This window comes from Mustelus asterias, chromosome 25 (genome assembly GCF_964213995.1).
Source record: "Mustelus asterias chromosome 25, sMusAst1.hap1.1, whole genome shotgun sequence".
Lineage (NCBI taxonomy): Eukaryota > Metazoa > Chordata > Chondrichthyes > Carcharhiniformes > Triakidae > Mustelus > Mustelus asterias.
The window spans coordinates 57,313,500-57,326,128 of NC_135825.1; the positions used below are offsets into that span (position 1 = coordinate 57,313,500).

The following is a 12,629-nucleotide window of genomic DNA, read 5'->3' on the forward strand; positions in this document are numbered from 1 at the left end:
GCCATGCAATCAATCCATTTCATTTTCTTTCTGCATTTAAAAGGCTTTGGCTTGGTCCTGGGTAAAGTCTGCACTAAATGTTTGATGATAACCAGACTTAGGAAATACCCAGCCAGTCAATCAGTACCTGTAGAGATGGCAACTTAAAGGTTCTAAGAATTTGCACTGTTAACCTGTCTCCCTACAGCTGCTGAATAATCTGCAGAATTTTCTGTTTAAGTTTCCAGCCTTTGCAACATTTTATTTTCACCTTTCGATGATGATGACAGGAAGGCTATGGCAGGTGAGGACCCAGAAACTATCATTATCACGAAAGAGGTAGTGTTGGGCAAGTTAATGGGGCTAAAGGTAGTCCAAAGATGTGCAGGTTAGGTTGATTGGCCAGGTTGAAAATTGTCCCTTAGAGTCCTGGGATGTGTAGGTTAGAGGGATTAGTGGGTAAATATTTGGGGGTGGGATTGTGGTCGGTGCAGACTCGATGGGCCGAGTGGCCTCCTTCTGCACTGTAGGGTTTCTATGACAAGTCTCCTGGCCCTGATGGAATGCATCCCAGGGTACTAAAAGAGATGGCGGGAGAAATAGCAACTGCACGACTGGTAATTTATCAAAATTCGCTGGACTCTGGGTGGTTCCCGCAGATTGGAAAACAGCAACTGTGACACCACTGTTTTAAAAAAAGGAGGTAGACAAAAGGCGGGTAACTATAGGCCGGTTAGGTTAACTTCTGTAGTAAGGAAAATGCTTGAATCTATCATCAAGGAAGAAATAGCAAGACATCTGGATATAAATTGTCCCATTGGGAAGATGCAGCATGGGTTCATGAAGGACAGGTCATATCTGACTAATTTGGTGGAATTCTTTGAGAACATTACATGGGCAGTGGACAATGGGGAACCTGTGGATGTGGTGTATCTGGATTTCCAGAAGGCATTTGACAAGGTGCCGCACCAAAGACTGCTGCATAAGATAAAGGTGCACGGTGTTACGGGTAATGTATTAGCATGGATAGAGGACTGGTTAACAGAAAGCAAAGAGTGGGGGTAAATGGGTGTTTTTCTGGTTGGCGATCAGTGAATAGTGGTGTGCCTCAGGGATCAGTGTTGGGACCGCAATTGTTTACGATTTACATAATGATTTGGAGTTGGGGACCAAGTGTAGTGTGTCAAAATTTACAGATGACACTAAGATGAGAGCAAAGTGTGCAGAGGATGCTGAAAATCTGAAAAGGAACAGATAGTCTAAGTGAGTGGGCGAGGGTCTGGCAGATGGAGTACAATGTTGGTAAATGTGAGGTCATCCATTTTGGTAGGAATAACAGCAAAATGAACTATTATTTAAATGGTAAAAAATTGCAGCATGCTGCTGTGCAGAAGGACCTGGGTGTCCTTGTGCATGAATCTCAAAATGTTGGTTTGCAGGTGCAGCAGGAAATTAAGAAGGCAAATGGAATTTTGTCCTTCATTGCTAGAGGACGGAGTGTAAAAGCAGCGAGGTTATGTTGCAGCTGTAGAAGGTGCTGGTGAGGCCACACCTGGAGTACTGTGTACAGTTTTGGTCTCCTTACTTGAGAAAGGATATACTGGCACTGGAGGGGTTACAGAGGAGATTCATTAGGTTGATTCCGAAGTTCAGAGGGTTGGCTTATGAGGAGAGACTGAGTAGACTGGGACTATATCATTGGAATTCAGACGAATGAGGGGAGATCTTATAGAAACATACAAGATTATGAAGGGAATAGATAAGATAGAAGCAGGGAAGTTGTTTCCACTGGCGGGTGAAACTAGAACTAGGGGGCATGGCCTCAAAATAAGGGGAAGCAGATTTAGGACTGAGTTGAGGAGGAACTTCTTCACACAAAGGGTTGTGAATCTGTGGAATTCCCTGCCCAGTGAAGCAGTTGAGGCTACCTCATTGAATGTTTTTAAGGCAAGGATAGATAAATCTTTGAACACTAAAGGAATTAAGGGTTATGGTGAGTGGGCGGGTAAGTGGAGCTGAGTCCACAAAAAATCAGCCATGATCTTATTGAATGGCGGGGCAGGCTCGAGGGGACAGATGGCCTACTCCTGCTCCTAGTTCTTATCTTCTTATTCTGCAGAGTGTTGGTTCAAAATTTGTCCTTATTTCTTGTTTTCCTTTATCTTGGACATCACTATAAGTCAACAGACAGAGTCAGATGCCAATACAATGTACATTTAAGATAGAACAGAATCTGTTAGGAAAGATAGAAGGACATTTAGTAGCTGCTGCAGAAACCATTGCAACTCTGAAGGGGGATTTTTGAGATGCATGAAATTACTGTAAATTTTAAGCACCAAGAAAAAGTTTGCTACCAGTCACGTTTTTGGGAAGAAACAGAAAGATTCAGCAAAATGCATTCAGAATCAGAACTGCACATGCTCTTAAAACACAAGTTTCCTCAGTTTCTTTTCTAGACTCCCTCTGCTGGTACATGTGTGCCTTAAGTGGACAAAATGCACAGTGCAATTTTCAATACGTTATGTCACCTTGAAGAATAGAGTTTTATGGACCTTTTCCTCCAAAGTAATCAGTAATAGCTGCAGTGCTTATTATTCTGTAGAAGCCAGTTACATTAACTAGGCATGTAGCTGTATGCTAAGAGATGATGAGGGAGTTGGGAGAGGTTATACTTTGATGAGTGGACAGCAGGTGTGTTATTTTTATTATCTAATTACAGGAAGAATTCTGATAAATTCAAGGGCTTTTTCTTTTAATGTAAGCAGGTACTTGATTATTACTGCTGAGATCTGATGTATATAATTAATAGCCAGCTGGCTCTCTACCCAGCAATTCCAAGTAATCATTGTTAGTTAATTAAAGCTTTCATTTGGATTGTGTTACTCTATTTCACTTCTCAGATGTTTGTATTCTTTTCGCACTGTCATTGAGGACCTCCGAATCTTGAATCACACCAGTTGTGTTTCGGTACCAAACCATGTGAAGAATCCCATATTCTCTCCTGGGTCATAACCTACCTGGTGTCTGATTTGTTTTGGAGTGGGCATTAACAGTTTTCTTGACAAACTAGAAGTGAACTTTGTTATGGTTCAGGTTAGAAACTCCAAAGTGTTTTATGAAGGCCGAAGGGCCTGTACTGCGCTGTAATGTTCTATAAAGCCTGCCTGAATCATAAGTTTTGCATCTGGAATTTTCTTTATTCATTCGTGGCACATGGGCGTCACTGGCTGGGCCAGCATTTATTACCCATCCCTAGTTGCCCTTGGAGGGCAGTTGAGAGTCAACCGCATTGCTGTGGGTCTGGAGTCACATGTAGGCCAGACCAGGTGAGGACGGCAGATTTCCTTCCCTAAAGGACATTGGTGAACCAGATGGGTTCCCCCCCCCCCCCCCCCCGAATGTCTCCCGCAGCCACCCTCTCCAGCTATCGCTGCCCTCTGTGGCCAGTGCTCCACCTCCCTGCCTGTATCTCTGGCACCTTCACGGCCGCAAGGCTGATCTCGCAGGATATCCTGGCCTGGTAAGATCATGATAGGCAAGGAACCAGGTGCAAACTCGATTTCTTTGCCTATCTAGCGATGTTACTGGCTCGCTCTGCCCATTGAGCAGTGAGATGATGAGGTAAGGCCGTCCCCTTCATTTCCATCAGTACATGTTGCTCGGGTTTGATTCAGTGGTGTTATCTTGAGGCCATGGTCATGGAGCCCCTTCGATCTCGATAAACTCTGCAGCAGCCACATTTTGACCAGGTTAAACGATGCCATTAATGAATAATAACCTTTCCCCTCCCTTCCGGTTAGGCAGAAGAAAGGCACGGGAGCATCGAGGAGCGCTTAAGACAACTGGAGAGCCAGCTTGAAGAAAAAAATCAAGAGTTGGGAAGGGTAAGTTGCACATTGTTATTTACAGAATGGAAAACGTGGCATCTGCTGTTCCAACTGAAAATGCCTTGAGGAAATTTAGAATTGAAGTGTAATACCTCATGATGTGTTAATCACTTGGCTGCCTACATATGTCAGGTTTTTTATTGCTTGTTTCCATTGCTTTGATCGCGGTATATTGGGAAATAAATATACTGATCCATTTACCATAGAAGTAAGTTTTCTACTTAGCGATACTGTTCAAGAAGATAATATGAAGATTGATTGGAGTCTCTGACTATTTTGAAGGCATAAGGTTTTTGATAGCCTCTGTGATGCTTGCAGAGTTACCTGAAATGCCAGGGTCTGTTGGTGAGCTTGGTAGAACAGCTTGTTAAGCAGCTCAATGTGTAGCGTTTACCTCAAGGTTGGTTGCCAGGAGGACAATTTGCTGCACTGATGTCAAACCTATACCTTGAGAAGTTTTGCAAATGAAAGAGGGGAGTAGGAATAACATTGACAGGCAATCAGCAAGCAAAGAGTTGTGGAAAGCAGTGCTTTGAGGAATTAAACAGATGGAAGCTCTCAAAAATTGAACAGCAGGGTAAACAAAGTGAGCAAGAATTTCAGTTTTACTTCAAGGAAAAGGCAAGCCACCAGACTGTTGTTACCTTAGGTGGCCATCATTCTGAGAGTCTTGCTCCTGACGTCTTCATCCACATCAGTTTGTATTTCCTTCCTCTGGCAGCTTTGTGGGGTGGGAGCTCAGTTTAAGTTTATTTATTAGTGTCACAGGTAGGCTTGCATTAACACTGCAGTGAAGTTACTGTGAAAATCCCCCAGTCGCCACACTCCGGCGCCTGTTCGGGTACACTGAGGGAGAATTTAACATGGCCAGACCAAAACACCTTTCAGACTGCGGGAGGAAACTGGACACCCGGAGGAAACCCACACAGACACAGGGAGAGTGTGCAGACTCCACACACACACACAGTGACCCAAGTCGGGAATCAAACCTGGGTCCCTGTTGCTGTGAGGCAGCAGTGCTAAACACTGCCACCGTGCCACCCTATGAGGTGAAGGAAGTGAACACATTTTTGGGGATTATGTTTTTTTAGGAATCGCCTGTGGCAGGGACAGCTTGAGCATATAGTTTCGGAGAAGAGTTCTAAGGAGCAGCATTGGGAGCTTTAATCGATGATGAAGATAGTACGATGAAGTAAGAGGATAGCAATGAGAGGGGCTCTCTCAGATTGGAAAAACAATATGGTGAATAGTACTTTACACTTCTACATCAAACTTAACCACCTTCTATTAACCCATTCTGCTAATTATCCTCCTGCAGTCTTTTACAATTGCCAGGACAACTTGCCACACCCAATACTAGTATTGCAATGGGAAAACTCTGACTGCAATATGGATGATTTTGAAACTTTCTGATGATGTCAAGGGGAGTATTGGGCATGACGATTGTGAAAGACTACAGGAGGACAAAGCAGAAAGGGACAGTGCAAGCAGGTTACGTTTGATGTAGAAACATGTGAAATTAAGAAGGCAAATGGAATTTTGTCCTTCATTACTAGAGGGATGGAGTTTAAAAACAGCGAGGTTATGTTGCAGCTGTATAAGGTGCTGGTGAGGCCACACCTGGAGTCCTGGGTACAATTTTGGTCTTACTTGAGAAAGGATATACTGGCACTGGAGGGGTTACAGAGGAGATTCACTAGGTTGATTCTGGAGTTGAGAGAGTTGGCTTATGAGGACAGACTGAGTAGACTGGGGCTATACTCATTTTGGGGATAGTGATCATAACTCTATCTCCTTTACATTAGCATTGGAGAGAGATAGGATCAGTCAAGCTAGGAAAGTGTTTATTTGGAGTAAGGGCAATTATGAGGCTATTAGGCAGGAAATTAGAGGCATAAACTGGAAGGAGGTTTTCTCAGGGAAATGTACAGAAGAAATTTGGCAAATTTTCAAGACAATGAGACAGGGGAATTATGGTAGGTCACAGGAACCATGGTGCACTAAAGCTGTAACGAATTTAGTCAAGAAGAAAAGAAAAGCCTACAAAAGGTTCAGGGAGCTAGATAATGTTAGAAATCTAGAAGAGTATACGACTAGTAGGAAGGAACTTAAGAGGGAAATTAGAAGAGCAAGAAGGGGTCATGAGAAGGCCTTGGCAGACAGCATAAAAGAAAACCCCAAGGCATTCTACAAGTATGTTAAGAGCAAGAGGATAAGATGTGAAGGAGTAGGACCTATCAAATGTGACGGTGGGAAAGTCTGTATAGAACCGGTTGAAATAGCAGAGGTACTCAATGAATACTTCGCTTTAGTATTCACAGTGGAAAAGAATCTTGGTAGTTGCAGTGCAGACTAGCAGTGGACTGAGAAGATTGAGCATGTGGACATTAGGAAAGAGGATGTGTTGGAGCTTTTGAAGAGCATCAAGTTAGATAAATCGGCGGGACCGGATGGGATGTACCCCAGGTTACTGTGGGAGGTGAGGGAAGAGGTTGCTGAGCCTCTGGCGATGATCTTTGCGTCATCAATGGAGACGGGAGAGGTTCCTGAGGATTGGAGAATTGCGGATGTGGTTCCGTTATTCAAGAAAGGGAGAAGAGATAGCCCGGGAAATTATATCTGAAATGCCAGGGCCTGTTGGTGAGCTTGGTAGAACAGCTTGTTAACCAGCTCAATGTGTAGCGTTTACCTCAAGGTGAGTCTAACCTCAGTGGTTGGTAAGTTGATGGAGAAGATCCTGAGAGGCAGGGTTTACGAACATCTGGAGAGGAATAGTATGATCAGAAATAGCCAGCACGGCTTTGTCCAAGGCAGATCATGCCTTACGAGCCTAATTGAATTTTTTGAAGATGTAACTAGACACATAGTCAAGGGAAGAGCAGTAGATGTAGTTTATATGGATTTCAGCAAGGCATTTGATAAGGTGCCCCATGCAAGGCTCATTGAGAAAGTGAAGGGGCATGGGATACAAGGGGACATTGCTTTGTGGATTCAGAACTGGCTTGCCCAGAGAAGGCAAAGAGTGGTTGTAGATGGGTCTTTTTCAGCATGGAGGTCGGTCACCAGTGGGGTGCCCCAGGGATCTGTTCTGGGACCCTTGCTCTTTGTGATTTTTATAAATGACCTGGATGAGGAAGTGGAAGGATGGGTTGGCGAGTTTGCTGATGACACAGGTTGGTGATGTTGTGGATACTGTAGAGGGATATCAGCAGTTGCAACGAGGCATAGATAAGATGCAAGACTGGGTGGAGAAGTGGCAGATGGACTTCAATACAGATAAGTGTGTGGTGGTTCATTTTGGCAGGTCGAATAGGATGAAAGAATATAATATTAAGGGTAAGACGCTTGGCAGTGTGGAAGATCAGAAGGATCTTGGGGTCCGGGTTCATAGGACGCTCAAAGCAGTGTCGCAGGTAGAGGCTGTGGTTAAGAAGGCGTATGGAATACTGGCCTTCATCAATAGAGGAATTGAGTTTAGAAATCGGGAGATAATGCTGCAGCTGTATAGGACCCTGGTCAGACCCCACCTGGAGTACTGTGCCCAGTTCTGGTCACCTCATTACAGAAAGGATGTGGGAGCCTTAGAAAGGGTGCAGAGGAGATTTACAAGGATGTTGCCTGGATGAGGTGGCACGCCTTATGAGGATAGGTTGAGAGAGCTAGGTCTTTTCTCCTTGGAGAGGCGAAGGATGAGAGGTGACCTGATAGAGGTGTCTAAGATGTTGAGGGGAATTGATAGAGTGAATTCTCAGAGGCTTTTACCCAGGGCTGAAATGGTTGCCACAAGAGGTCACAGGTTTAGGGTGCTGGGGAGGAGGTACAGAGGAGATGTTAGGGGTAAGTTTTTCACTCAGAGGGTGGTGGGTGCATGGAATCGGCTGCCGGTAGTGGTGGTGGAGGCGGATTCGATAGGGTCTTTTAATAGACTTTTGGATAAGTTCATGGAAGTTAGTAAGATAGAGGGTTATAGGTAAGCCTAGTAGGTAGGGACATGTTCGGCGCAACTTGTGGGCCCAAGCGCCTGTTTGTGCTGTAGCTTTTCTGTGTTCTATACTCATTGGAATTCCGAAGAATGAGGGGACTTCTTATAGAAACATGTAAGATTATGAAGGGAATAGATAAGATAGAAGCAGGGAAGTTGTTTCCACTGGCGGGTGAAACTAGAACTAGGGGGCATGGCCTCAAAATAAGGGGGAGGAGATTTAGGACTGAGTTGAGGAGGAACTTCTTCACGCAAAGGGTTGTGAATCTGTGGAATCCCTGCCCAGAGAAGCAGTTGAGGCTACCTCATTGAATGCTTTTAAGGCAAGGATAGATACATTTTTGAACAGTAAAGGAATTAAGTGGGTAAGTGGAGCTGAGTCCTCAAAAAGATCAGCCATGATCTTATTGAATGGCGGAGCAGGCTCGAGGGGCCAGGTGGCCTACTCTTGCTCCTAGTTCTTATGTTCTTATGAAATGATGCATTTTGGATGCCAGAATAGAAAAAAAACAAATCTTAATTGGAGTAGAGGCAGAGAGGTGTGCAGATAATTCAGTTGTAAAGTAAATAATGTCATGAAAGGACTGATGTAATCCTCAGCTTTGTTTGCAGAGGCATAAAAGTGCAAGCAGGGGTGATGCTGAATGTGTGCAAGAGGCCAGGGGGCGGATATGGTATTGTCAAGACTCGCAGGAAGACTGTGGATTCACTCAGATGCTGTCAGAAGTCGGCAGCACTGGTTTGAAGACTTGAGATGAGACTTGTTTTCTCTTGAGCTGAAAATAATTCAGGATAATGTGAGGAGGTTGTGAAGAGTTAAACTGAGTTTCATGATAGAGTTAGCCAGCTGGTAATGAAAGAGTACAAATTTAAGATGGCCCCGTAAATAATTAAAACGGGAGGATAGAAAAATAAATTATTTTGAAGGAAGTTAAAATATGAAGTTCTCTGCTGATGTTGAATCAGAATTCTTAATTTCCACTAACAGGCAAGCAGATGCTGGAAAAGGAATATCGAATGATCTGAAATGCGAGCAAGCATTTGTGTCAGTCTAGGTCATGCGGAGAAAATCACCGGAACAAATTTGGCCTGAATGACTTATTTTTATGATGTAACTTCACGATTCATGAATTTCCACGATTGACGCATTTTTTTTGCATTGTTTCTCATTAGAGTAGAGTAGTGCTTTGGATAAAGTGAGCTTGGCATGGGAGTATTAGCATTTTGCCACCTACTGCTGATATGCCAGCCAAATTGTGCGTCAGATTTCTCTTGAAGAAATAGGGTACAGGTCCCAACCTGCAGTGGAGAAATTTCTCTCACTCGCCGTGTTACTCAATATCTCTCGTACTTAGTCAACATGTGTGAAATAGAAATTCCATGCTTTTTGAGGTATAAACAAGAACAATCTACTGAGATCACTTACTGAGTTTTACTCTACTTCAAGTGGCATGACTTCCCTCCAAAGATTGTGCGCGGAATTTTCTGTCCGTGCTCACCCAAAGACCGGAAAATCCTGCCCGAGGTCAATGGACCTTTGCATGGCCCGTGTATCGCACCTGCTACGATTCCCACGGCGGGACAGGAAAATTCCACTCTCTGTCTCACTGGCTGAGCACTGTCAGCATTTTCTGTTTTTACCTCCAATTTCCAGTGTCTGCAGCATTTTGCTTTTGACCTATTCGTAATCTTGTTTGCTCAGGAAATTGTTTGCAATTGAGTTAGCAGAGAGATGGGGCAATAGGTCATTGTCAGCGCACCTCAACGATAAACTACTACCAGAGAGATGGAAGTAAAAGGTCATTATCAGAGTGAACTTCAACAATAAACTTTCACAAGCTAGGCTTTCTCCAAATCTCACTTTGTGAGTAGATTCTTGAATTTATCATTACTCAAAAGTAAAATTGGGTATTGGGTTTCAGTACTTTTCACTTTAGAAGTGCAGGAACTCTGGTAACATCCATGCTCGACCTGCCGGTCTATTCCCCTGGGCACATCTGCTTCACACACTTTTGAACCATTTGGATCATCTGCATGATTATAACTGAGTCAATCTTTCGTATCAGACTTTGGTTTTGCTTTAAATTTAAGTTTTAAATCCTGTTTTCGCACTGTGCAATCTATACTTGGTAAACTGCTGCCTCACAGCGCCAGGGACCCAGGTTCGATTCCCGGCATGGGTGACTGTCATTGTGGAGTTCGCACGTTCTCCCCGTGTCTGTGTGGGTTTCCTCCGGTCTCCTGGTCTGGTCTGGTCTCCTCCCACAGTCCAAAGGTGTGTGGATTGGTCATGCTAAAATTGCCCCTTAGTGTCAGGGGCGCTAGCTAGGGTACATGTATGCGGTTATGGGGATAGGGCCTGGGTGGGTCGTGGTCGGTGCAGACTCAATGGGCCGAATGGCCTCCTCCTGCACTGTATGATTCTATGATCCTATATCCAAAATCCACAGAGATGATATGGTAAAACCTTTTTCCTTTTCTTTTGAGTTAAAGGGGTAGCAACGCTCTGAAAGCTTGTGCTACCAAATAAACCTGTTGGACTTTAACCTGGTGTTGTGAGACTCCTTACTGTGCCCACCCCAGTCCAACGCCGGCATCTTTTGAGTTAATGATATAGGACACATTCCATTAACATGAAGAGGTAAATTTGAAGTGTATGGAAAAGAAAAGGAGGAAGAATTGAGTAAAGATGGGTGTTTTTTTTAATTTAATGGGATGTAGGTGTTGCTGACAAGGAGCATTTGTTGCACATCTCTTAATTGTCCTTGAACTGAGTGGCAGTTAAGAGTCAACCACATTGCAATGGGCCTGAAGTCACGTGTAGGCCAGACTCGGTAAGGAAAGCAGATTTCCTTCCCTAAAGGACATTAGTGAAGCAGATGGGTTTTTGGAACAAAATAGTGACAGATGTCATGGTCACCATTTGGATTTATTAAGTAAGTATAAATTTATTAAGTAAGTATGAAATCCATGATGGGATTTGAACCCAGAGCATGAGCCTGGGCCTTTGGATTAGTAGTGCAGTGAGAATTCCACTGTCTTCACCCAAGACTGAGAAGAATTTTAAAATTTGTTAAAATAGTTCATATTCTCTGGATTTGAATTGTAATAGAAAAGATACACCTGACTTAGAACTTTATTGTGATTGTGGTCTTTTTATCAAGAGTATAGAAGCTTAGTGGTTATAGTATTGGACCAACAACCCATAGATGGTGGTAAATTGTGAAGTTAAGTCCTGTAAATATGCGCGTATGATAGGACGATGCAAAATTCTGAAAGCACCTACCAACAGACTCAAGAACAGCTTCTTCCCTGCTGCCATCAAACTTTTTGAATGGTCCGATCATTTATTAAGCTGACCTTGCTCTTCACCCTTCCTGTAACTGCAACACTATATTCTGCACCCTCTCCTTTTCCTTCTCCCCTACGTACTCTATGAATGGTATGTTTTGCCTGTGTAGCACGAGAAACAGTACTTCCCATTGTACCCCAATACATGTGACATCAATAAATCAAATCAAATAATTTATGAGCTAATACTCGAGATAGTGACCAAGCAAGTTGCCAGATTGCCAGGAAAGCCAAGTTGGTTCTCTGGGGAGAGATTCAGGAAGTCGGTTTAAAAGAACAGTGAGTATTGTTTCTGAGGCTGATTTGGTTTATATTTAACCCGTGTCTCTAATCCTGACCACAGGCTCGGCAACGGGAGAAGATGAATGAAGAACACAACAAACGTCTATCGGACACGGTGGATCGACTGCTGTCAGAATCCAATGAAAGGCTCCAGCTCCACCTGAAGGAGCGGATGGCTGCTCTGGAAGAGAAAGTAGGTGTTTTCGGGTTTAGGGTTTGCACAGTGTTGGAGGGATGGGGAGGGGCTGGTGAGTGAAACATTGTCAAGAGTCTGAATTAGTTGTGGCCAGCAAGGAGGCCTGTATTTTCAATGTTGAACATCACTGTTAATGTAAATATAAAGCCAAAAAAAAATCACCACTCCAAACCTGTGACATCGATTGCAATGCATGGAGCCATTTTCACAATTATAGAATCCCAACAGTGCCATTCGGCCCATCAAGTCTGCACCAACTCTCTGACCGAGTATCTTAGCCAGGCCCTCTTCCCCCGTCCCTATCCCCATTATCCCACACATTTTCCATGGCTAATTCATCTAACCTGAACATCTTGAGACACTGAGGGAGAATTTAGCATGGCCAATCCACCTAACAAGCACATCCTTGGAGGAAATCGGAGCACCCAGAGGAAACCCACGTAGACACGTGGAGAATGTGCAAACTCCAGACAGACGGTCACCCAAGGCCGGAATTGAACCCGGGTCCCTGGCGCTGTGAGGCAGCAGTGCTAAGCACTGTGCCACCGTGCTGCCCCAAGAAAAGAGGAGTAAATTATTGTTGGTGTGATGGCAGTTTGAAATTGAGCATCTGATACTGACAAATACAAAGTAATATTTTAGCAGTGAAAAAACAAATACAAGCAAAACAACAATTAATTATTTACCCATAGGTTTGACATTAAACATTGTGCGGAGCATATTTACTGACAGCAGAATAATGACGATTTGGTGGATTGATTGATGATCAGTCTGTTTGAATTCTGAGCCCGGTTTCCCCAGCTCTGTAATGGTCGCAGACCATAATGGATGTGGCTGAGGGCGGTACTCAGAATCTGACATTGCTGTTGTGGTAAAGTATAACAACACCAGGTTAAAGTCCAACAGGTTTATTTGGTAGCAAATGCCACTAGCTTTCGGAGCGCTGCCCCTT

The 12,629-nt window shown here is 43.9% G+C and overlaps 1 protein-coding gene across 3 annotated transcripts in view; it reads left to right on the forward strand.

Moving 5' to 3' along the window:
* Positions 1–12,629, forward strand: part of LOC144479200 (liprin-alpha-2-like) — a 159,063-nt gene that overhangs the window by 26,358 nt on the left and 120,076 nt on the right. For all 3 annotated transcript variants that reach the window (XM_078197859.1, XM_078197860.1, XM_078197862.1), the window contains exons 5-6: positions 3,780–3,863; positions 11,543–11,674. In XM_078197859.1, coding sequence (XP_078053985.1) covers positions 3,780–3,863; positions 11,543–11,674 — 216 coding nt within the window. The remainder of the gene's footprint in view (positions 1–3,779; positions 3,864–11,542; positions 11,675–12,629) is intronic.